We start from the raw sequence: 26,418 nt of genomic DNA on the forward strand, positions 1-26,418 counted from the left end.
ATCGCTGCCCACTTACTGGGGGTGCAGGGGAGCAGGACTGCAGCCTGACGTTAAGTAGCTTTCTTAAGACTCCTTTCTCATTCTTGTTTTCGCAAACAGTGCTATTTTTAAGTTGTGTGAAGCAGAGCAGGTTTATATTAGGTACAATCCACCTTTTGACTAGAAGTGTTGTAATTTTGCAACAACAAAGGCAGGAATTTACGGAGTGAGGTTGTATGGCAACAAAACCTGTTTATTTCTATTGTTCTTTGTAACCCACAAGTTATCTCGAGCAGCACATTTTCAGCAGTAAGCATTTATGTTGGTGAGCAGACCCCCTTTCTTTGTTCATATGTAGAAAGGGGAAGTGGCAGGAATGAAAAGCTAATTTTGCTCTCCACTGAAGCAGGGAGGATCAGGGACAGTGCAGTGCTAAGCTGCTTCTCTGGTTCCTGTTTGGCAGGCCTGTGAGGGGGAGAATGGTGTAAAACAGCTCTCAGGCCGACATTTGGCAGAGTTTTTCCTGAGCAAATGAATTCAGTGTTTTAACCGGTTGTTTCCGGACTGATAAGGTGGTGGAATAATAGGCAAAAAATCCAAGGGCTGCCCAGTCTGACGTTGCTAGAGTGTTGTCTCTATTTTGAGTGGGGTCTTTTATATATCCTGCAGGTGTTGCGTCATCCGTGAGGAAAGGCAAGGTTTGGAGGCGGGAGTAAAAAATGCTAACTTTTACAGGGCAAGCAACTTTTCAAATGTGGAAAAAACTGTATGTGAAATGAGTTTCTAGGTTTCATTTCTAGTGAAATTACTAGGAAAACTGATCCAGATTTGTGAATAGCCTTGGCATCCCTAATATAACCTTTTCAATGAATACATGAGCTACCAGAAGTGTTTCTAGGTCCATTCCCGAGCACCCACTTACGGTGTGCAGCACACTTGCTAGGTATTCAGAAACATGTCATGCATAGGATCAAATTCTACTTTTTAGTGTAAAAAGGGAAAATGCTTACTTAAGCAGATATTTTAGTCCCTAATCTTCATTTATTAATTTAAATAAAACAAAATACTGGATTTGGATACAGTAGTTGATAGTATTTCACAGCCATGAACAGAACGGAAATTACATTACAGTATTTGGAATTCCAAGTGTCATGTTCTTTTATATATGAAGTAAAAGGCACATCAGAGATGTGTCTTTGATGATGGTATGTCACTACTGGCTGTAGTGTCTCTTTTCATTTACTTAAAATTGCATGTTTTATGTCAGAAAATAACAAAACTTACAATCATTAAAGCTGCTATCAGCTTGGCTATTGCTTTTAATGGAAGCATGATTAAACCAACAATATTTCAGTTTGTATTCCATTTCTTTGGAACATGCCCTTGTTAATGACAATAATTGTAATTTAATAGTACGTCCAGCTGGCGGTTTCTTGATACATTGCCTGGCTTATTTGTGGTAATGACATTTTTGGTATGTTGTCTAGAGATACGGCAGGATATTCTAGATCACTCATTGAGTCTTTGTTGCCATAGGCAGGTCCAATTCAGTTATTTCAAGGTTGTAGTTTCTGGCTGTGAACTGAAGGAATGGGTTTGTGTTTATAATCCACAAGCTTTTTTTTCCTGCAAGTATATTTCAATAACGAAGTACTTGAAACCTCTCATAGAGCCTGTAGCTAAGTTCCCGAGTTATGAACTATAGAAATTATTTTTAGATCTTCCACTGAGGTATTGTGTATGTTTTCTAGAGCTCAGGTATTTGGTTTTGCTGGAAGTCAGGTTGTTCTTTGGAAAAGGCACTTTTTATGCAACATTTTTTAAAACTACTTAAATCCCCATTATCTGGCAGTAATACTTTTAGCAGAAAACTTATGACTGGTTTGGCTGGCTGCTTCAGAGGTGTGCACATGTCAGTTCCTCCTGGGGTTTTCTAGAATTCAACATATCTAAAGGTGAAGAACCTGAAAAAACCTCCTCTGCTCTGCAGTGATCCCTGCATGAATCAGCTAGGCCTTTCAGATGGCTTTGTGCAGATGATCTTCTTATACTGAGTGCTCTAAAAAAGAGGGTGATGGGGTTTTGGTTGTTTTTTTTGTTTTGTTTTTTAATAAGCTGTATTTCAATAAAAACTGGAAAGTTAACTGTTTGGTTTTTTTTTTTAACAGAGAAAACTCAAAGCCACTAGGGAGTATGAAACTGTCCCCAGCCCTCTGTGTTTTTACAGGCAGGTCTTTGCCTCCACACTTCGGTTCAGTTAACTCAGTGACTTTCTTAGTGGCATCGTATTTCCCCAGGAAACTTTTCCACTATTTCTGAGACTGGCTGTCTGTTCCATGTTCATCACTGCTGTGTTGTAACATCCCTGCATTAACTGCAGGTTCCTGGGGCTATGCTGTGATTCTCATGCCCTACAGTCTTCCAGATCTTCTCCATTTTGAATAGTCTTGGTAGCTCTTCAGGAAATATAGCAATCTCCTTCACCTTCCAGTGGCACCAGCATAACCATTTTTCTCAGAGAGCGTAACACAAACTAAGAACATACAACTGTTTGTTGCATTTGTTAATAGAGAGAAATGCTTGTTCTGTTTTCAAAGTTCAGTGAGTGAAAACAGGAGCTGCATGCTGGGTCTTGCATTGCTGTCAAAACTTAGGGTTACTTTGTGCATGTCACCTATCTGTATTTCCATTTCAAGGCTGTTAAGATGAGGGTAAGAATGATCATGGTTAGCAAAGTTCTTTCAGGTCTTCGAATGCAAGATACTCTTTAAGAGCTTCTGCTTTTTTCTTCTTTAAGAACTGCTTCCCAAGATAGTTCCTAAGACCAGTTCCACCAGGAAATATTCTTCTTTGTAGGAAAGAGACGCTTTGAAATTTTGAATGGCCTGGCTCTGGATGCTCTACTGAATGCTGGGAGCCAAATCCATACCCTGTCCACTCTGTTGCAGTGGATCAGCAATTTCAACTTTTAGCACCATCGGAATGCCATCAGGCATTTGGGAGGCCACTAGGATGGGACTTGTGACTGAGCAATCCTTTTCTTGCAGAACATGTTTCTGCAAAATTTATTTGGTGCCTTTTGGACCTTTCTTGTTGCTATCTTGTGTTTTCTTGTTGCTTCCTGGTTCACCCGGGGGACAGCATTGGCACTGTAGGTTGAAATTTTTGTGTGGATGGGAGGAAGAACTAGAATGAAAGGTAATTCTTTTTCCTTGTCAGTCATATGGAGTTAAAGCCATATTTATGGCAATTTCAGTCCAGTGAGATTGAGAAGGGGAAAGGAACAGAGTTTAGGGAGATCATGTCTGGGAGAGAAGAACAGGATTGGTGTCCACAGATGGGGCATTGAGAAAGGTGGGAGAAGGCAGAGGCAAGAAGTGGTGAAGAATTTACTCACCTCAAGGTTTGTTTTAAAATCAGAATCAGTGCTCTGCCAGTGTTTATTCAGCAGCAGGAAACTGATATAATATTATGGGGCTGTATGTTATCCTTGTGACATGTTTGTGTTCTATATTGTTTCTTTCTGCTGAAATAATTGCAGTAAAGAATACAGTATGTAGTGTCCTTCTGCATCTGTTCCAAGGTCAAGTACAGCATATGTGTGAAAAATAGTTTCTAAACTTTGTCCTCCTCAGTGTACTTCTGAGACTAGTCACAAGCGGCAATTAGAGTTAACTTTCTAAGCAAAAGGGAAGTATTAAAAAAAAAAAAAAATATCTCAACCTGGGTTTGAGCATGAACTTCTTGAGCATTGGTTTGGAAATGTACCCGCTAATGATACTGGCATATTTTCTTCTACTCCACATAAACATTCCTGGGATGTTTGAAGCTAAGGCTGCCAAAGTTTGGAGAGGTTTACTTCTGAGTGTACTTAATTCAAACGACAAGAGCGGTCCATTTATTTTATGACCTATTTATAGCCATTAAACAAACCATGGCAAATGGATCTGCTTTACTTAATTCACTACATTTGGTGGAAGATTAAGAGCATGGAAAAGACATTCATAAAAATAGGTATGTTTGTGTCTGATACCATGCAAATCTCTGTATACTGCAGAACTGTCATTTTAAAAATAGGAGTTTATTCTGCAAGACAAAGAACTGAAAATAAAATGATGATTAAGCAACTACTTTGGCAGACCCAGTACTGGGGGGATTTGGTTATTTCTCATTTTGAGCTACGTATGACCACTCTTGTAAATCTCCAAAAACAGAATAAGCATGAAAAAATGTGATTTATGTTCTGGTTCATTTTAATGATAAGAACAGCACATTTTGGAGGTGGTTTTATTGTATTTTATTTTCAAGGTGTTCTCAACATGTTAAAAGAGTTGATGTATTTTTCCATAACACAGTACTTTTATATTCCCTAACTGAATATGCTAACTGAATTATCTTTTCACTTCTCAGGTTGTTTTTGAAGTGGTCACTTCAGGTCACCCAGGATATGTGGCTATTGATGAAGTGAAAGTGTTAGGACATCCATGTAGTAAGTACCTATCTGCTATTTTAAAGCCAGCCCTCTAAAGTGAATGTGCCACTATGCTTCAATAAATGTGGAGCAAAAGATACGGAAAATGTCAGAAAACAGTGTCACTGCTATAAATAATAGGCAGAGTATGTACAAAGTGTTGCTAGCGTTTGAGCACTTGCACCTTATTGGCTTTAAAGACATCTCTTATATGCACCTTGTGTGCAGTGCTTGGCATAAGCCCCAGAGCCTAACTGGGCCATCTAACAACTCCTTCAGAATGAAAGTCATCAGGATTTGTTGACCAGTTTTCTATCGCCATCAAAAATTCAGTGCAGCCACAAGCTGAGGTATCAGTGAGAGCAGATGAAAAATGCAAGAGCCGAATATATATGTGGTTATTTTTTCCAAGGCTTAGAAGGAAGAAAAGTCGGCTGGCTGAGGCATTGCTAAGCAAGGTTACTTAGGGTACTTCCCCAGGTATTGTACTTTGGGTTCATGGCTCAATTTCTGCACTGTTTTACTTGCTTATGTTTCAGGTGTTTCCTTATCCCATTATTAAGGATAGATAATAAACTATCCCAAGTTCTTTCAAAATTGCTGTCAAAACAAAACCTTGTAATTAAAGCTTTAATATAGTAGTCCAGATGTAATTGAACAGACTACTTAAATAAACCATTATTTCACATATTTGCTTTTTGTTAAATAAAGTGTATTAAGATCATACATGGATTTTAGGTGGTTATCTTACTGACCAAATGCCTGAGTGGGGGAAAAGACACCTTCTGTGTAATTGTTCACCTTCCTCTTACACCGTATTGTATTTTTATGCATTCTTTGTGGCTAGTAAGTAAGAGCTGTGATTTAAAATAAAAAATGGTTTCTCACTTAGTACCAGAGCACCTCATAAAAATGATTTTAGTGTTAGTGGCAAGAAGACCAGACGTTTCTTCAAATACAGAGAATGTTATGTGGAATCGGCAGCTGTTATTTCTGAAGCACTTAGTTCTAATAAACACAGCAGGCTCTCATGTTGTTAGGCAGTATTTGTGCCTCTGCATTTTGAATTTATATCTTTGGTTCAGGTAGGATAAGTCCAAAGCAGCATTTTATCAGCTTAATAATTTTTCTTATACAGATTTTGAGATGTTTGATCTATGCGTTTATACCAATCAATTCTCAAAACCTGCAAAGAGCTTTTGATAATGTGGCGACTAAGTTATACCCCATAGCGTGTAGAGTTCTAATGTGACAGTGTTGAAATGCAAAAGCTTTAATGAAAAGTTCTTTGATGAAGTAATTAAAATGTTAGAAATTAAGACATCAAGCCAGTTACGTTGTCTACAAGAAGATTGAAAAAGTGTGAAAATTGGAATAGAACTACTGTGTGTCTAAAACTTTGCAAGACTCATAATGCTATTCTTTCTGTATATTGCCAGAAAAAATACCTTTGGACTAATTAACTCTTTAAACAAAGATTGAAATGGGAATAATCTTTGCTAGGCAATTGTCTGGGTAGTACAGGGAAAGAGCAAGCAGAAAGCAAGTTGTAAGAACTGAAAGGGATGGCTTGTAGTGGGTGGGTGGTTGGGGTTTTTCTTATTTTTGTGTGTGTGTTTTTAAAACCTAGCCCCCCTTTCTACTTAGGCCATACCTGATAATTCATAAAAGCTAGTTCTCCAGAGTTTAGGAAGACCAAGGAAAAAAACAAGTGGGGTAATAAAAGCATATGTAAAAACAAAAAAAAGTGACTGAGGAAGGGGAACTCCATTGAAGAATTTTACTGGATAGTCAGACATTGATAGTTTGATAGGCAAAGAGGAGACTGACTTTGGCCTTAAAGTCTGTCGGTCTTAACTGGGGAGTGTTCAATAAAAAAATAGCTGTATATCTAATGAATTTGCTGTAAGGACAATTAACATTAAAATATTTCCTTCCATAGTTAGAAATTAATTTGGACTATTTTATTCCATCTTATACTGCCTTGCACTGGATATTAAGTAACTTTTTCTTGAATTCTGGTAGCTGGTTATTTATAAATTCCTTAAAACTGCAATTTCTCCCAGTGATAAGGTCTTTTAAGGAAATGTCATCAACACTTTAAGTGGTTGTGATGCTCTCCTAGAAAGTATATGTTTAGTTTGCCAGTTTATTGCTAGTAGTAACATTTACATGTTTGAAAGCAGTGTTCCGATCCTGGCTTATCTGCTAGTGTGGACAGTGCAAAAAGTCCCCTTGCCTGAAGTAGGATTTGAGTGGTTGGGAAATACTGCCTTTCCAAGAATAAGCTTCTGTATCAAATTCCTGTTTTTCTGTGTCACATGGTTGACTCTTTCCAGTAAAACAAAAATACACATTCTATCTTTCCTCCTTCAGTGGACATAGTTCTTTTTTGAATATCTGTTTCATTTGTTAGGTTATTTGTAACTGTATTGCTTTAACTTTTACTTGGGAGTGTTTTCTCTTTCTAAATGAAAAATAAGAAGTGGTATGGAGAATGCATTGTGGGTTTTTTTTCTGCAATTTTGTTGAAAATAATTGTATTTAAAGAATACAGCTATAGTTGGTGAGAAGTGTCATGTTAGTATTTTAGCTGTTTGGTGTGCGACATTTCTAAAGCATCTCCTCTATAGACAGTGTACCTGCTTAAAAAGAAAAACCTGTTTCCCTGACAACATCACTCAACTTCTTACTGTTTCGTCTAGTTGGTAGTGTAAGTTCCTCATGTTTTTGTTCAAAATGTAATTAGTTTCCAATATGAATAGAGTGTTATTGCAAGAGGGATGCTGAGCTAATATAATTTACGCGGCAGGAACAATTAAATAGCACCCTTCTCTTTTGCTCTTTCCCAGGTACGGAAGTAAACCAACCTAAAATCTAATGTGTAGTCAGTGATTTGAACCTTTTAAAGCAGGGCTATTTAATTCGCTCGGTGTATTATTATAGCCAGTACTTCCATGTTACATAACTTCAATACTTGATCTTCTTCCAACAGCAAAAACTCCACATTTCTTGCGTCTTCAGAGTGTGGAAGTCAATGCAGGACAATTTGCTACTTTTCAGTGTGCTGCCAATGGTGGAACTGACTCAAATGACAGACTCTGGCTACAGGTAATTTCTTTCTTTCCTAATGCACTGAGATCTGGGGGGAGGGGAGTTCATCACTCTGAAAGGAATGTAAACATGAAAAATAATAGGGCTGTCTGTTTCATCAATATTAAATTTTATAGTGCCTTTGAACTTCTGCATAGTAGGTGTTCTGATGTAGAAAATGATACTGGAAGATTCATGTCCCTTGTTTCAATTGGATGTCTTTCAAAAATAAAGATACTGTTTTTGTTAACATGTGGTAATCATGGGCAAGGGCTGAATCCCCAAGGAAGAGCACATGACTTTCTCATAATGTCTGTGCTGGCTAACTGCAACATTACGTACAATATGTTTCTTGGCTTACCTCTATCTCTGTTTAGTATTTTCAGCCAAAATTGCATTCTTACTTTTTAGTCTGGAGAAGACCAGTATGCCAGTCAAATCTGACCTTCTGTATTACAGAGCCAAGGAACCTTAGCTAGATTCACTGAGTCCATAATTTTTTACTTATTGAGTAATGTAGCTTCTAGATACGAATCAGATCTTCATTTAAAGACTCTCTCCAACTCCTTTTCTTTTACTAAAGTCAGTCTCCCTTTATCCATATGTGTAACCATTTATCACAAACATGTATCTTACTTGGTCTCTTCTAGTAATGGAGATACAAATTTAACTGCTGTCTTGCTGCCATCATTTCAGAGCTGTCTGTTCTCTACAGCAAACAGTAGTGTGTATTTGGACTTAGCATTAGGGATATACCAACTTCCAGATCCCTACACTTTCCATACATGAAAAACAACATGCTGGAACTGGGACATTGTCTGTGAGAATAAAATAAGGATGCCTAAAACAATGGCTAAGGAGATCAGTCAGGATGAAACTGCAGTATATGGAGAAGGAGAGATAGGAGAAATTGAAGCAATACTAACAGAGACTTAGAGATTAAATTCTCTATTTTTGTTGTTTAAACAATTTCAGGCTTTTACTATAGTTTTCCTTTCACATTGCACTTGGTGCAAAATTTCATCAAGCATTTCGGAAAGGATTCATTTACACGTGACAGGTTAAACAGCTGAGTAGTTATAAGAAAACTAGCACACAAATGAGTAAATAAAACCACTTGAAAAGCATATATTTATCTGTATATGAATGATGAACTGTTATGTCTATCCAGAAACAGCCTGATCAAATACAGTAGAAGGCAATGAAAATCTCCTTTGTTTTTATTTGGGTTTGCATGGGTATTTTCAACCTCTGTGCTGAAATAAGGCTGATATTTCTCTAACACTCTAGCCCTTTAAAGCCAGTAGTATTACAGTGTTGAATTGGTAGAATTAGGCTCCTGTCTTTCCTAAGACGTTGAGATTTTTTGAAAGATTTTTTTCCAGTTGTGAAAAGACTTTAGCATGTAAAGGAAAATAAGGGGTTGTTATTCAATCAGTGATAACCTTTCTAGAACCTTTGAACTTTTGCATAACACTCTTTTGTAAAATTGAAGGTAGAATTCCATATAGGGAAATTCTGATTACATTCAGTTATTCCTTAGACTTCAGGAGACTATAATTTCAGCTTTAACTTTTTGGACAGAATTTAGGACACATAAATTCTTTGCAAGGCTGGCATGTAGTTTCTTTATTTTAGAAATTAAATATCCTTCCAGATTTTATGTAATATAAAATCATTCTTCTTGACAGCGGTAGCGATTCCAGAATATCTTTGCTGAGCTTAGTTAGGTGATTCCTTGTTTATACATTATTATGAGATTTTTTTTTTTCTATATATGAAGGATAAGAAAGTAGTGACAGATTGACTCATTGAGGGATTTCATCTTCCTTCAAGGGCTGCTGTTTATTTATCTTGCCCATATAACTACAGGTCTCTGTGGTAATCAGTCCAAGGTTGTGCAAATTCCAGGTGTGCCTTTGTGTAAGAAGTTTTTGAAAGTTGACAGGATCTTCCAGACAGGTTGGATTTATTTTTGTACTTGTTTGCCAGTTTCCACAGATGTCTGCTGCAACTTACAGTAAGACAGAGCTCCACGTGTGGGATGCTGCAAATCAAGGCTATGAGATATGGTTCCCAACAGGATTAGCTGTATTTTAGTGTACTAGATCACTCTCGGGTAACAGATCCCCAGACCTTGCAGTTCTCCATCAGTCAGCTGCGACCATCTGGTTTCATGGTGTGATGTTGAGGAATTTTGTATATACGCCTGCTCATAACATCTTATGATACTGCCACAGGACCATGAGTACAATGCAGCTATCTGTAACAGCTGTCAGAAAACATCTTATCTTCCATGTCATATGATGGGTTAAATGGACATGAAAGATCCTCTTTAGTTCCTGGTAACAGTAGAACCGATATTCAACTACAAAACGTCTTAATAAAAGAGATTCTTATGTAAACTAGAGCCAGAATTAAATGAGCACCATTCCCTGGAGACATTTACGCTAGCACTCAGGTAATAGGGATTCGGGTTTTAGTGGTGCTACGAGTGGATTGTGCAACCTCTTTGATACGCCTAGTTCGTCCACCAGTAATATTAAGCTTTTTCTACCACCCTTTTGATAGTTTGTTTCTTTAAATTTGTAAAATCTTAAAGGCAAGCCATAGTAAATTAAATAGAGTTGTGTGATTTTTATCAGGAGCTTCTCAGCATTTCTGCCACATAAATCATATGAGGAGGCCTAATCTGTTTGGATTTGACAATTCCAAAATATCGTGAGATAATTTGCTCCCAAATGATTTTCCAATTTGCCAGGGTAAAATCACACACCCACTGAATTTGGTGATGTTTCTGACTTTTCCAGTGGTGGCAAGATTTTATTCCTGTATTTGTATCTCTTTTATATAGTACCTCTCAGCCTGTATGCAGCACAAGACTCCAGGTTTAGAAGTACACATTTTTCTAGTGAACAAATACTTTTTATAGTCTGTTGGACTGTGAGGGATATATGTTCTTTAAAACGAATAATTGTGACTTGGTTGGTTATTTCAGTCTCCTTATCTTTGCTGAGTAGTCGCTGCAAACAGCATAGATGTTCTTAGTTTAATAATGCCCAGGCCTTGAAGCAGTCCTAAGTGAAATCCATCAATCATATTTTATTTCCCTGCCTTTTTTTTTTTTTTCAAGCCTATCCACTCTTATTCCATATGGAATATGAAGTCTATTAATTTATTGAGTATTATGGAAGTTTTTGCAATTGAAAGGGTGATAGGGGAACCACAGTTCACAGATTAGCTGCCCAAATTAGACCACTGAGCCATGAAATGTGTTTCATGATGCTCTGATCAGTATTTACTCTTTCGGGAAAGGGAAGACTGAAAGCTGTTTACCGATTCCATAGTGCAGTGCTTTGCAAGAAAAACATTTTTCCTGATCCTGCTAGGCAGCCATGCACCCTAGTGCATGAGCTATGATTGCAGGCTTGTCAGATAATTTGACAACAAATTGTGAGTATTTTCAGTGATACCATTTCAAGTTAAAGTCAAACAAAAGGACTTAAGAACACAATGCAGCATCACACAAGTATGTTTTTGTTGTTGGAACTAGTGTCCAATTAATAAGGTCATTGGCTAGACTGTATGTTTATGAATTCATGTCCTCGTTAGCTTATGTTCTAAACATAAATATACCTTAAAAGTAAATGTGATGACACTAATGAAGGAATGTTTATAATTAACAGATGTGTCCCATCTGCTCACATTTTCTTTATCACGTCTGTGGACAGCACAGGTTATTGTCAGTACATGATAACTCTTTCTGTTCCATTGAATGATTGCGCAAGAATGCCATTCCTGTGCTCTCACCCATGCTTCCACTGTAACGGCTGTAGCAATTGCTGTAATATTTTTAATTAAACAAATTACTCTTTGAAACTACAAGCACCAGAATTTGACAGCAACAGTAAGATAAAGCACTAGGCAGTAAAGGAGCTCCCAAGAAGGGAATCCCAAGGAATGGAAAAACACTTCAGAAAAAAGAATAAATTGTAGGAGGGAGCCAAAGTTAGAATTTGGAAAGAAATTAACATGTGGAAAACAGAACAGTTAATGGTCAATTGAAAGCAGCTGAGACAATGTCTTCTGAAAAGCTTGTACTAGCATAGGTTTTCTTCTCTGCAAGTGTAAGAAGCTTGAACTGTCACGTGTTAAATATTTACATATACAAAATATATCTAATATAACATTAAAATTATTGTCAATGCTTAAATATTAAAATGAATGTTTCCAAGGCAATATTTGGGAAAAGCTATGCCTCTGCAGCCTTAAAAGTTTGAACCTCTAGAGCCTACCTTTTTAAAGATACATACTAATATCTTTTTTTATTGTATGGAATCCCCATCTCGTTCAGTAGAGCGGACATACTCAGTTGATGAGTAGCTCCTTAATATGTGGGTTCCATCACACAAGTATATTTAGGGCTTCACTTTGCTTACTAAATACTATACAAATCAATTCTGAAAACAGGTTTATTAATTTTCTAATGGAATTTTTTCAACTAATCTTAGTGCTTCACAATATTAAGTTGTTTCTGAGGGATGGATAGATGGTTGTCATTTTATAGTTGAGGAACATAGACACTGAGAAACAGAAGGAAAACGTACCTCTTACTTCTGGAAAACATCTCTGAGACATCTGGACCTGATTCTCTGCACTTAAGGTATTGAGCACTTTCTGTGCTCCGTGTCCACTGATGTTAGTTGCAATAGTGAGTGGCCAGTACTTTGGTGAATTGACCTCGAAGACCCAAATTAGGCATCTAGAATATCAGTACACAGTTAGAAGAGTCCTGGGAAAAGTTTAAGTGACATGACATAAGGTCTCTGTGGCAGAGGCACGTTTGTTACACTACGGAATTAAACAGATTCTGCAATTGGCTTGTTTGTTGCTTAGCTTCGCAGGCCTGGCTCCACCTCTTCATTCTTCCCACCTCCATCTGCTGCTGCTTCTAATTGCAGTTGATTCATTCAGCTCCCTCTGTGTTCTACTTGTTCTTAGAACAATCTAGAGAGTGACTTCAGGAAAATTGCTGTTCAGATGATACTCAGGTACCCTGAAATTCCATTTTAATATAAAACCCAATCATTTGATAGTAATTTTTAAAGGTCTGTTGTAGTATCGCTAAACATGTGGCAAGTGCATTTTTCGGAGACTTACACCTTGAGTCAGCCTTTCTTGGGAGAGGTTCCTCAACAGTGGAAAGCTACAGTTGATGAGAAAGGGAGGTCTTCACTTCACTGAAGTAATATTTTTCCTAGCCTCATTCTGAAACGTGGTGGAAATTCAAATAATTATTTAAAAATTTAATTCTCAGACACATGACTTTTATTGCAGAAGTAGAGACCTAAGCATAAAAATTAGTTGAAGGTAAGCAAATAACAATACCTCAGGGTATGTCTGACAGCTGTAGTAAGCGGCATCATCAGACTTACCAATAGCAAGAGACAAATGGGTATTCTCTGGTAGAAGGGGAGAGGGTGAAATCTTTCATATCAATGGTTGATGCATGCAGAATGCACGCTACTTCATTTGCAGCCAAGAAACTAAGAACAGTATTGGTCTAAAGGCCAGTGTTCTCTGCCATATGTAAACAGTTTATTACCTGCTAATAAGGGATTTGGCTTTTCTTCTTTCCTTTCCTGAAAGCTGTCTTCCACCTTATTCAGTGTATATCTTTTTTTTTTGTATCTTCAGTAATCTTTTGCTGAAGGTATGAAGAGTATGAAAAATTTTATTCCTCTACATACAAAACTGCAAAACCTGTATACATTATTTATTATTTATTCAAAGGAAGAGGCTTAATCCCGTGTCAGAGGGAGTTCTGGAAAGCAAATTGTTTTCCTTAGGAATACATACACACAAATGAGAGGTATGAAACACATCCTTGTGAGAATGTGCAACCACTGCAATGACTCCCGGCACGTTATGAAAATAAAATATATTTATGGGGTATACAAAATAGTGTGTGTGTTTACATGTGCTTGTTTATGTAAATCACATAAAGTATCCCAGAAGGTGAACCAAAGTCCTAGAGTTTCATAAGAATTTTTTGTTACGTTCTAAGCTCTCTAAGGCTTTCACGTAATTACTGTTTTCATTGCTAAGTCTGGAGGGACTTGAGGAAAAAGTGTTTTAGCCATTTTTTGAGTACTAAGATAATGAAGCAGTATTTTACCTGATAAAATTAAATCATATACATATGTAACAACTTAGTAACACAAACAGGTGGAACTGTTATTGTAAACTGTACAATGAGATTGGCCTAAAGAATATTTTTTTGAACATTAAAAAAAATAGTTTGGGTTTGATCAGTAGGTGCTTTTGTATACTGTGGGAGTGCAGGAGTTCATTGTTCTTCCTGCTCATAAATAGCTCAGTCTTCTGAGGCTGATGAAGCCACCTTGTGCATAGCAGATTGTTGTGAGTCCATTGACCTGAGAAGAGCTTTAATGACATCAATCGACTAAAGATTTTGCCAAGACTACACAGGATGCATGTGCATCCTGCTGTGCGGTGTTTTTGTAGATTACCTGAGCTGATTTTACTGTTAGAAGGATAATTAGTGTCCTGTAGGAAGGACCCATTATTGAATAGCTGAAAGTGAATTTTTTTTTTTAAATTCTGATAACCACTTCATATTATCTTCAGGTTTTGGTATGTTAACTCCTTTGTGTCCCCCTCTCCACTCCAGTATATATTTAGTGCCTTACTTGCAGTCAGTATCATATATTTTCCATTAATTGTCATTAATCAGTTTTAGTTGCTTTTCATTAATTGCACAGTAATCTTACCAGATGACAGAAGAAGTTCTATGAACAGCAGAGTATAGGAGGCTTGTGATGTGTGTCATGTTTGTGATACCCAGTGTCTAAGGAGCTGTGATCCTTAATGAAAGCTTTTCCTTCATTATCTGCCCTAAATATGAAGTGTCTGATGCCTATAATATACTTTAGCTTATGCTTTGGGTAACCTTGCAGGACTGTGCTGTTTATTTTTACAGATGTGATATGAACTGAAATATTCCTTCAAATTTGCCTGAATTTTGTTGGAAGGCTTTAAGTTCTTTGAGGAGAAATTAGAAACTAACACATGTACAGATGGCCTGGCTGTCTTACCAATTTCCTTACCTTAGGCTAAAAAAAGAAAGAAAGAACAAAACAAACCTAAGCTAAGTTTATATTTGACTAAGAGAAAAACTTGTGCACATGTCAGCAATTATGTATAGCATTCATTATGTATACTGATTATACTTTATAATGGATAATAATGCATTATAGAGACAAGTCACTAGGAGCGTACCCTAGGAATCGATACTGGGACAAGTACTGTTTAGCTTCTTTGTTACTGACCTGGGTGATGATAGGGTGAACCATCTGCAAGTTCACAGACAATACAAAGATGGGAGGAGTGGCTGGTGCATCCGAGGGTTGGGCTTCCATTCAGAGGGACCTTGGCAGGCTGGAGGAATGGGCAGAGCAGAACCTCATGAAACTCATTAAAGGGAAGTGCCAAGTCCTGTCCCAGAGAAGGAATAACCCCATGCACCACGACACTGGGGCCTGAGAGGCCTGAAAGTACCTTTGCAGAGAACCTGGTGATGGTGATGGACAAATTGACCATGAGCTAGCCACATGCCCTTGCAGCAATGAAGACTAACAGCCTCCTGGGCTGCATTAGGAGCAACGTTGCCAGCAGGTCGAGGGAGGTGATCCTTCCCCTCTGCTCAGCAGTGTGGAGGCACATCTGGAGTGCTGGGTCCAGTTCTGGGCTCTCCAGTACAAGAAAGATACAGACACGCTGTAGTGGGGTTAAGGGACTGGAGGATCTGACATAAAAGGACAGAGCTGGGACTATTTCGTCTGGAGAAGGGAAGGACCAGGGGATTTCTTGAAATGAGTAGAGAAGACAGAGCCAGACTCTTCTCAGTGGTATCTAGTGCTGGGACAAGAGGCAATGGGCACAGGCTGAAATACAGGAAATTCCACTTAAACGTAAGGAAAAAAATGTTTATTGTTTTCAAACACTGGAGCAGGTTGCTTGGAGAGGCTAGGGAGTCTCCATCCTTGGAGATACTAAAAATGCAGCTGGATGCAGTCATGAGCGACTTGCTGTAGTTACCCTGCTTTGAGCAGGGGGCTAGGACTACATGATTCTCAGAAATCCCTTCCAACCACAGTCATTTTATGATTCTGTGGTAATATTTAAAAATCACTATTCCTGTCTGTAGCATGTAGCAACTTTACTGATAAGGAAATACTGAAATGGAGTTTCTTGGGTGAGGTATGTGCCTACGTACACACACTGCTTTTCAGTTGTTGATTGGATTCCCCTTTTTTTCCATTTTAACTTCTTGGTCTGTCTTTTCTGTTAATTTCTATTTCTCTCAGTTTACAATTCTTATTTCTTTTTACTTCTGTCAATCATAAAGGAAGAGAAAGGAAATTCTCAGCAATAAGAGCACACAGAGAAACCCAGCAAAGCAGTTGGGATGGGGCTTTGGCTATCGATGAACACTGACCTATTAAACCTCTGATCACACTCAAATGCCAGCAATTTATGTGGGAGGAGAAGTATATTGCTAGGAGACTGTCAGAAACACAAAATCATCTGTTAATGCAGAGGCTGCAGTCTTGTACTGTGTATAGAATGCCAGTAGTCTAGGAACTGGCAAAAAGAAGCTCCTTTTCATATGATTTACAAAAGTGAAGTAAAGAAAATGCAAAGAATAGGTACTTTGAAACATCTGCGGAACAATGTGTTCTGTTATCTGTATATCCCTGTTCTTCCTCACTTACATGATTTTTACAGCACAATTTTATAAACATCTGCGTACAATATTGTGTTAGCTAGTTGAGTTTGCATTTATTTTAATTCTTCCTGAGATTTAATTTGCACAAACTGTCACAATTTTTTTAGGAGACAAAATTCAGTTTTTCTGATTTTCTGCATTTTAAGAACTTTGATAAAATGCGATAGAAGGATTTAGTTTGATTTACATACTCTCTTTCCCTAAAGAGAGGCATAAGAAAAAAATTTAACAAGTCTCAGCTTTCTAAACATCAATGCAAACTTAGAAAAGTTTGAAGTTCGTTCATGTGTATTAGAGATCCCACACCAAATTCTTGGAACAAGGTACCTACATTAATTGTAATTGTTCCACTCTAGCTGTGAGCAAATGCATATACTACAAGCTTTATACCTTAAGACAGTATATATTTGGATTGTATGAAAAGTCAACTACCTTTTTGACTATATATACTTAAACTTCCAAACCAGTTCCTGTTACAAGAGAGTTGTTAGGTTAGATGCTCATCCTTTGAGGAAAATGAATGCATTGCTTATGTGACAAGCTTTGTTCACAGTCACATCGCTTTTGTCTGGTCAACAGGGCTGGAGGCTTCATCACACTTAGAGCAATCCTTTTCTCTCTTCTGTCTGTTGGGATGCAATCTCCCATCAGGGATAACACCAGCCAGGCTTTTTGACCTGGGTTTACTGGTTTTATTCTTATGGGTATATAGATTTGATTAATTTTTCTCTGCTGCTAAGATTTCTCTTACAGAATCTTCAATTATTAGTGATATCAGAGACTAGAAGTTAATTAATTGTGGACTGTTAATGATAAACCGCAGTGAATATATGCAAGAACCAGAAAGACATCTTGAAGTCAGTGTATCTGTGAGGTGTTTTGACTTCAGCGATGTTTCAGAGTTGACCACCAGAAACCATCCAGCCTAGTGTTTCCATTAGTAAACTATGTGCAGCTGAATTTACAAAACATGTTTGGAGTGCGGTAGGAATGTACAGTTAAGGTGAGTTTCTTCCTTGGACACCATCTTCTGCTTTATAGGTTAGTGTCAGTGAGGCTGAGTGGCACATCAGGTGCTGTGCGCTCTTATCACTGGCATGACTCTCCAAGTGGTGAGATTGCTTTAGGACTAAATTATCAAAATCAGGGAACTTGACTTACTCTCAGAAGTGTTGGAAATGTCTTGCGAACCTGCAGTCTTTGTGTTTTTGTATCCAAGCACAATGAAATCTTTCCTCCACAGCAGTGGCTGCTCAGGCTGTTTCTTGCAAGGGATTTCTGCATGCTCCTTAGAAAAATAAACCATTGAGTAAACAGAAAAATAGAGGCCAATTTGCTAAGTCAGAGCCCCAGTACAGTCACTGATGGATGTTAGACTGACATCTTCCTTCCACCTGCTTCCTGTGTAGCATGACTGGGGTTCACAGAGATGCTATAACCAATGAAATGCACAGCTGAAAAACCTAAAACGCCTGATGGTGGATAGCTACTTTGAATCTATATTCTAGCCTTACAGTACTTGTATAAGATGCTCCTACTGTAATAGTGGAGACAAAAATAAGCCTTACATTCTCCCGCTCAGAAACATTGCAGAAACCTGGGAATCAAAGCTGCTCCATGGGGCAAGCTTCGCAATCTACCCAGACTGCTCTGCCTGGCACAAGAGCCAAATGTCGGTAACCAGGAAGAAATGTTGGTGTGTTTTGTTATTAATAATAATAAAAAAATACAGATAAGGGTAAACAGAAGAATAAACTTCACTCCTATCCTCATGAACCAGCTCCACCATTCCAAAGTGCTGTGGAAGCTTAAAATGTTATCCAAAATACAGTGCAAAACCTTAAGACAGCTGGAGACAGCTTGGAAAAGTTTGTTTGCGAGTAACCTGAAAAATCAGTGGATTTTAGTCCTTCTCATTTGCTGAAGATGTCCTGTTGCACCTTATATCTATAGAGTCAGAAGTGCCACCTAAGAGAGCCGTTATTATTTTTATTTAACAAGGATGATACGAAACTTGGACTGTGGGAAAAAGCTTCTGGAAACAGGTAGTTGTTCTTTCTTTTTCTTCCTTTTCCGCTGTGTTAGAACTGTCTCTCAAGTATTCAGAAACTATCAGATATTAATGAACGGACTAAATACATTGATTTGCAGAAAATTTGCTTACCTGCAAATACTTACAGACATATGCAAGTTAGTGGGGATGCACACAAACCTATCCCTCTCCCCCATCCCTATCCATCCCCATGTATATTCTCATTTGATGAAGTGACCCATATGAAAAGTTACTCTGGGATTACCTGTATCAGTCTAACCATTTTGGTATTCTTATCTGAATTTGAAAATCAAGCAACACAAGTAGCATTCACTTTTCAAGAAATTCAGTTTGATGTCTTAATCTTCCGTTATTCTGGAGTGTTAAATAGTATAGCACATGGCGATTATCAAACCTGAGGTAATGGAACAGTTGACCTGTACCACAGGGGGCTGGTTAAATTCAGCTTGCTTTTAAAGAGCATGTTAGGTACGCCTGTTTCTGGGCCCTGAAGACTGCCTTGATACAAAGCGCAGTTCAACAGCAGTAGAATCACTTAGGGACACATACGAGTTAGGCAATTGATGAAGTAAATTCAATAAGCTTTCTGTGGTATGCTGTGGACCTTTGGGAGAAAGAAACAGTGACCTTTACAATGAATACTGTAGTTAAAATGTACAAATGTACTGTTGGGAGGTATCGTGTTCAAATTGGAGTTGAATGGAGGCTTCTTTTATAAGACTGAGGGCTGTTGAAGCTGTTTTGAGGCAAAGAGAACCAAAGATGAAATTAAATTAAACCCAAAGGGAAGATGATAGGAAGGAAACAGAGCATTGGAGGAAGTGTGTGTTAGGGGTGGGAGCTGTTAAACTACATGACTGACTCAGTAATTAAGACCTAAACACCTCCAGCCAAACCCCGCTACATTAGCTTCTCTGTTTTAAATGAACCAGTATGTACCTAACTTGTCACTGGTTATTACTGCTATGGTTGTCTTTATTCACGAATCACCCTGCCACTGTTGAGGGGTTTGCCATAGCTTGCTTTAACTATAGGCATGAGTGTCTTCTTGCCGTTCATTCCTCCCATTTGAAAGGATCTTTTCAGGAGGTTGCTTCCTCACCCTGAACAGGGCATGGTTTTTCATCATCAAATATGTGTGTGCTTCCTTCCTGGCTACTTCTTCCTTACCTGCTTTGCAGGACTTGCTATTTCTTTGGTTTTGCCTGCTATTCTGGTTAGTCATAACGTTGGAATAGACTTCAGGTTGTCCCCAGAACTTGCAAGTTGGACTTTCTTCATCCCATGCTGCTTTTCTTCCCAACAAGATAGGACTTTTCCAGTGAAGAGTGAAAAAACATGACTGTGCTGTTTTTTAAATTTCCTGTTACGTACTTGGATAGAAGAGGCAGATGAATTATGTACTTGGATAAAAAAGGCAGGCAAATGCCTGCATTAGTATGCTTTGCATTGTGTGTATGGGTGAAAATTATGCTAATGATCTTTACTTTCTCATTTTCTCCTCATCACTCTCCACCTTCCCAGCCCCTCTGTAAGCCTGGCATCTACAGAACTCCAAGTCAGACTATTTATGAACCTCTGTATGTTCTCTTCAGTTTTTAGCAAGGTGTTCATCCTAACGCTTGGAATTTTTAATACAAATAAGGTGATGTTGAGACGTACATAGTATTGTGTATTTCAAAGAATTAAGATACAGTGTTAGATTAAATGACTTTGTAAGTAGGACAGTAGGTTCAGCAATATGCTTAGTACGTGGATCATTGCCATAATTTCTGTCTTCAGTATAAAAGTCTACGTTTGAGGGAAATTTCCTGGTGCTCTGTTTTCTCCAGATGTTTCTGAGGATGTAGTTCCCTACCAGTCATTTTGTATTCTATTGTGTGCTTTTAAAGATGAATGGAAAGAAGATTTGAGATTTTACATATTTTAGTGAGCACTGACAAATTGTTAGAGAATAACAACTCTTCTCAATCGCCCTGGAATTTAATGTAAAAATAAAAAATAGATTGAGGAGGGTATTGGGGTTTTTTCGTTTTAAAATCTCTGTGTAGTAATGACAGATTTGATCCTGTCAGTGGGATACAAAACAATTTCAGTATGTAAGTACAGAGTGACTGCTTTGGGTAAACAGAGTTTAATGACTCCAGAAAGTGCAATAACGTCTTTGTTTACTTTATGTATGTTTAATTGTATCTTCAAATAGATGTCATTGCTTAATATTTGATAAGTCAATGTGTAACTTTAGTAATATTTTACAATATTACCTGGCAGCTCCAGCCAGCATTTGGTTTACTAATAAAAAACAGAGATTTGTCAAGAACTGTGTGATTTGAAGAAAAGCCTCAGTTATCAAGCATAAAAATATTGGAAGCTAAAATCTTTCTTGAAAGGTAAAATAATAACATTTTGCTTGAATGCCCATTAGTTACACATGCAGAGTGCAATTCTGGCTCATAGCAGAATAATTCCAAATAGGACAATAATAATCTTTTTCCGGCATGGCCTCATTACTTGAATGAAATACACTGTTAACTTACACAGATGGAATAAATATAGGATAATCACAGGATCTGTGGTGGTTCTTATCTAGACTGACAAACAGTTGTCTTGGTTATGAAAGCAGCTCTAGAAATTCAGAGGTAAAGCCAACTGTCTTAATTATTGGAAAGATATGGACTCTGTGAAGCAATTTTGTTGAGGTATTAATTACTATTTGATTTAGATTTTATACATATTTTAAACAAAATTACTTCTGGCACTGCTGGTGTTATTTGAGATCCCACTGGTATGACTCTAATCACAATTTTATAAATGTGCATATTTGAAAGTGGGGATAATGCAAGCCCTTTCTTTTATTAAATGTATGAGAAGCTGCTTTAATCTACCTGTATGGACAGAGGGTGACTGACCGATGTTTCCTTTTAAGTCTTTTGTTGAAACGTGCCTTGAAAATGATTAATGCAGTGGTAGTGCTGGATATAACATCCCAGAACTTCAATCCCTTTGAATTACTGTCGCATTTTTGTTAAAAGTATTTCTGAAAGGTTTAATATATATCCTGTTGCTGCTAAATTGCTGTTCATTTAGAAGACTTAGAGTTAGTTCAATGCCTAAAAGAGACTGTAAGCCTAATTTAAATAACCATCAACCTATTTCTTTTCATTCTAGCTTGCCTAAAATGGAAAAATAATGTGCATTTTAAAGTGCTTTAAGCTGTCTCTGTATACATTTAATATGCTGGTACTAGGAAAATGGATTTTCAAGCTGTATGTATCCTGAGGTTAAATTAAGATTTTTTTTTAATATCCCTATATATTAAATAATACGTTGTTTAATAGAAAATTTATTCTTTCAAGTGACTCACCAGTTATGTATTTTCATTAGATGGCTTAAATAGCATTTTTGAATTATGTGTATTTCTTTTTTTAAAAGCTTTCCCTGAGCATTTGAAAACGTTTGGGTTGCTCAGCAGCCAGTGAAACCTGTTGTTTTCATTTCTGGATCTCAACATCTTGCAATCTTTGTTTTGTGGTCAAAATTCTTCTGCTCTAAGAAGGTTGGATAGTTCGGCCCTGGGGGTGTGGCCTTTGTAGTCCAAGCAGGTCTAGCATTAAATGGTTGTGGCAGTTTCCTCTTTCCAAAGACTGAAGTGTCCTGTTCACAAAGTCCTCCAAGTCCCAGAGGCAGAATCTGTAGTAAAGACTCTGTCTTTCACGCGGCAAAGCAGGGCTAAAGTAAAAGAGTAAAAAGAACTATCTTTATCTTTGTATCGTATTTCAAGCAAACAAACAAACAAAACCCACCCAAAAAACAGGAAGACACTACAAAGTTGCTCTGATGACCTGTTTTAAAGGGTTTTAATATTGAGTACCCCAGTGTATTGTAAATCATGAATTTTATATGGTTTTCTGGAATGGGATTAGTAAATTACAAACTTGTCTTTTTTGTGTGTTTAATTTTCAATAAATTATGATATATTTGTGAAGACTCAGGCTTCCACATAAAAACTGGTAGTTTGCAAGACCTGTCAGTAAATTTCAAAATCTATCTTAAAGGAACTGAAATTAAGTTTCTAATGACAATAATTAGTAAAGCGATAGATTGTAAGTTATCTCTTTTATTTGTGGGAATTCAGAATGTTGCATTAAGTGTTAGAAGCTTATTTTTGTGAATGCTACTAAAAATAATTCTTTGTAAAAAAAATTGTAGCGCGACATACTAATCTGTTCAATAAATGAATGTTCATTTGATGTAAGTTATTTCTGGCTGTTCTAAATGAAATAGCTATTGACAGTCGGCACTGAGAGCTTGTCATTTATCATACAATGTGCTTAATGGGGCCTGTTAAATATGGAAAAGAAAATATTATTGACATTCTCCTCCAAATTTCGCCTAGTTAACTAATGACCACTGTCACACCTGTGCAGTTTCCTGAAGACACTGTGCAGTAACTCAGAGAGAGCAAAATGTGAATCACAAAGAAAGGGAGCGAAGCTGGCCGTGTGGGTACAGTTAAAAGAGAAGCCATTCTGCATTTGTATATCAAATTGCAAACAGAGTTTTTTCAGACTAAAAATAGTCTTTTGCCATTTGTCCACAGCTGAAATAAGTGTTTGGGAAAGATTGTAGGTGTGGGTTGTTTGGGGTTTTTTTGGTTGGTTGGTTTTTTGGGGTCTTTTTTTTTACTGAGCAGCCCTTTTTTCTTTTTTTTTTTTTTAAACTTTCTTCTCCAATGTCTGTGGATTGAGCTTTTCTTATACTTGTATTCATTACCTTCATTACCATTCCGTTATGCTCAGGCTTAAATCAATTAGGCGGCTCTCCTCCTCATTTGCTGTCGTCCCAGAAGAGAGGGAAGACTTGCTCTCTTGAGCTGTATTTTTTCCTGTGGAAAGTAAAGCAGTTATGTTTCTTAGTCTTCGTCTGTTCCAGATGCTATGTTTTCCTTGAAAATATTTTTCCCAAAGAGACTACACAAAAAAATCTGGTTGGTTTTCTTTTTTTCCTTTGAGTTCTAGTAGGAAATGTCATGCCAGTGATTTCTGTGGGACTATTTGAGTTCTAACATATAATTAGACACTCTACACCTTGCCTCTGTGAGTTTGTAATGTTTAAGAGAAGTCAGTCAAGATAATCTTTATTAATAATAATCTCACATATGTTTTACAGGTGTGTTATAATAATAATAAAGGCTTTTTATTCTGGAGCTCCTTCATGAATTTTGAAGCCACCAATTTGTTTTGAATTTTGAAACCATAACCTGTTTCAAATCTGGATTTCAGTGGGGGACAAAAAGGCTCAAATCCTCTGTAGACCCAAGCTGAATTACTTTTAAGGCTCAAGTAGCTTGTTCATTTGAGCAAAATGATGTGTGCCTCTGAAATGGGCTTTGGATTCTCTCTTTTTCAGTCTAAATTATTGACATGTGAATGGATAGTACGTGTTGCATGGCCACATAGTTGATTATTTGATCAAACTAAGATTTCCTGTTGTAGAACAGCAGTTAAGACATTTGGAATCAGGCAAGAGAAATGTGTTCGAGAATATGTGGAAGGTGAAAAAGATTATGGAACCCCAGTGAAACAATAATTTATTATAAATGCTGCAATGCATTGATCAGTTCCAATTTTCATTCTACCTATGCACAGAAATAGATGGGAAGTATGCCCTATGGGGCCAGGTATTTGAGCAGTTCCCTTCATGGGCTGCTGTCAGTTTATATGATGACCCAGGCTGTGTTGTTCAGCATTTCTACTGGCCTTCGGGAGGTGTGAGGGGGCCAGCACGGTAGGAGATAGTACTCTGTGCGAGGCCAGTGAGGAGTGTGCACGCATCACACCATCCCATGGCCTCTTCTCTTCACTGGCTGCAGATTAAGGCAGAAATTACACTGCCTCAGGCATGGGCTAGTCCTTTCCCTTCACCTCTTTCTCCTTTTAACAGCATCCTGTAGCCTTTGTTGGATGCGAACAGCAAATGTTAGTTCTTAAAATACTTACAGGGTTCTTCAGTGTACTATAACTCATGAGAGTCCTGGTACGTTCTGGATGCAGATGTCCTGCGTTGAAGGGTGGGTGTACCGTGCAGGCTGGAGTGTGGAGAGACATGTTCACACTCTAAATGAGCTGAGCTAGTTTAGGTACTAGAACTAATCAGCGTGTTGTGGTATGTTGTTCCCTAGAGAATACCTTACTCTGTTTCTTGCCAAGATAAAATAGCTTGTGTAAAGCTTCCTGATGTTGTGACCAGAAAAAAGGAAAAACTGGCGTGGGTGGATGTAATGTAAATACATGATTTGGCTATGCACAGAGACCTTAAAGAGTCTGAAAGCTGCAGAAACACACTTTAAAACCGTGTTGTTTGTGACTGGTCAGCAGCTCTGATAATTAGGATTAATCAGTTATTGTCTTAGATAAAAGATAATGTTGCTCTTAAGAAATATTCGTTCTCGAAAATCATAATTAACCCGCTCTGCTTTCTTCCTGGTACCTCCAGCCATTCTTGCTAGAAGGATACTACAATGGCAAACACAGTGAAAACAGTCATTTTGAAATAGTAGTTTAAAACGTTTCTTTCCAGGTTTTGTTTTTGGTAACTGCCGTGCCGTGTCAGAGAAGCCGGTTTATCTGCAGCTCAGAATTCCAGGAATTTTAAGGAGCTGGCAATTAGCTGAAGTAATTCTCAAGTAATAATTTAATACTGAGTAATTTTTAAGGCATGATAGTACATTCTTCTTTGGGCATCGTACAAACTTTTTTTTTCTTAAATAAGCCGTGCATCACCCACATTTATTTTTGAAGAGGGAATAACACTAATGTGCATGAGAATCAGTATTTACTGTCAATTATGCTGCTTCTTTGGCATTAATGACATGATTAACTTCGAGTTGGTTTTGTGATTTATGGATTAGTTGAATTTTATGTGGCTGGTATTTGAAACTCTCTGGTTATAACTGGTATTTTAAGGGTACTTTCAATATGGTGGCAAGTAAAGGTCATCACAAACTGAGGTCAGTATTTCCTATATAGGTCTTACATTCTGCTGGACAACCTACAAACTCCAGGGCAGAAAAACAGACATTATAGAAGCTCAGTAGTGCAGGACCCTTGCCCTGCATGAAGCTCGTGAAGTCAGAAAAACCTACTAAACATAACTGGTATCATTACAGAGCATCAGACTGTACATATGCCTTCCTGGAGAGACCGTCTTTTGGGAGGTGCTTGCTGAGGTTCTCCAGTTTCTCCTGATGTCTTGATAATGGCCATAGCCTTCAGTTTGTTGAAATGTGTATGTTTCTGTGAAAAGTGTGTCTTGCTTGCTTGCTTGTTTGAATAAATGTTGTCACTAGATTTTGTGTATGCTTTTTTCAGCCAGCTCTAGTAATTTGATGGTTTTACATTTTCTGAGGGTTTTGAAGTGTTTATAGCGCGTGTATCCTATTTCGTGGGCAGGTGGAGCACAAGTTCTCATGAGGATCTGAGAGCCAAGTCTCTCTGCCTTCATCTTTGTGTCAATGGCAAGATATCACCTCTACGCTCTTTTGTCCACTGTCCTCCCTCTTTTCCTCCTCCAGCCACGCACCAGATCACATGAGGGAGCGGGCCGGTAGCATGGCACTTATGCTGGGCCTTGTGCTCCTCGACTTTCACATAGTGCATTGTCTTTCACCGTGCATGCAGTATGTTGAATTGAGGGCAAGACGGTGCACTGAGGTAGAAACTGCCCAGTTCCCAGTGTCATGCTGAGGAAGTGGGAGATGGTGACAGCTTCTGCCTTGTTGGTCATTCACCTGGTAAATTGGCGCCTAGTCTCTTCCACCTGAGTCGCCGATAACACCATGTGTAGGTGCTGCTATATGAGAACCACCCACTGACATTTCCGTGCAAGCTGTGCAAGATACATATGCCAAGTAGCAGATGCAGAGGGGAGGAGAAAGCGGAGACTGAGTATGCTGGGTTTCGTGTTTCTTTAAAAGAAATAACTTTAAATATTTGTGTAAAGCAAGCCAAG

At 37.9% G+C, this 26,418-nt stretch overlaps 1 protein-coding gene across 9 annotated transcripts in view; it reads left to right on the plus strand.

The window, feature by feature from the left end:
• Positions 1–26,418, plus strand: part of PTPRM (protein tyrosine phosphatase receptor type M) — a 495,715-nt gene that overhangs the window by 165,024 nt on the left and 304,273 nt on the right. For all 9 annotated transcript variants that reach the window (XM_064442974.1, XM_064442975.1, XM_064442979.1 and 6 more), the window contains exons 4-5: positions 4,390–4,468; positions 7,446–7,561. In XM_064442974.1, coding sequence (XP_064299044.1) covers positions 4,390–4,468; positions 7,446–7,561 — 195 coding nt within the window. The remainder of the gene's footprint in view (positions 1–4,389; positions 4,469–7,445; positions 7,562–26,418) is intronic.

The sequence above is a fragment of the Phalacrocorax carbo genome, chromosome 2, assembly GCF_963921805.1.
Source record: "Phalacrocorax carbo chromosome 2, bPhaCar2.1, whole genome shotgun sequence".
Lineage (NCBI taxonomy): Eukaryota > Metazoa > Chordata > Aves > Suliformes > Phalacrocoracidae > Phalacrocorax > Phalacrocorax carbo.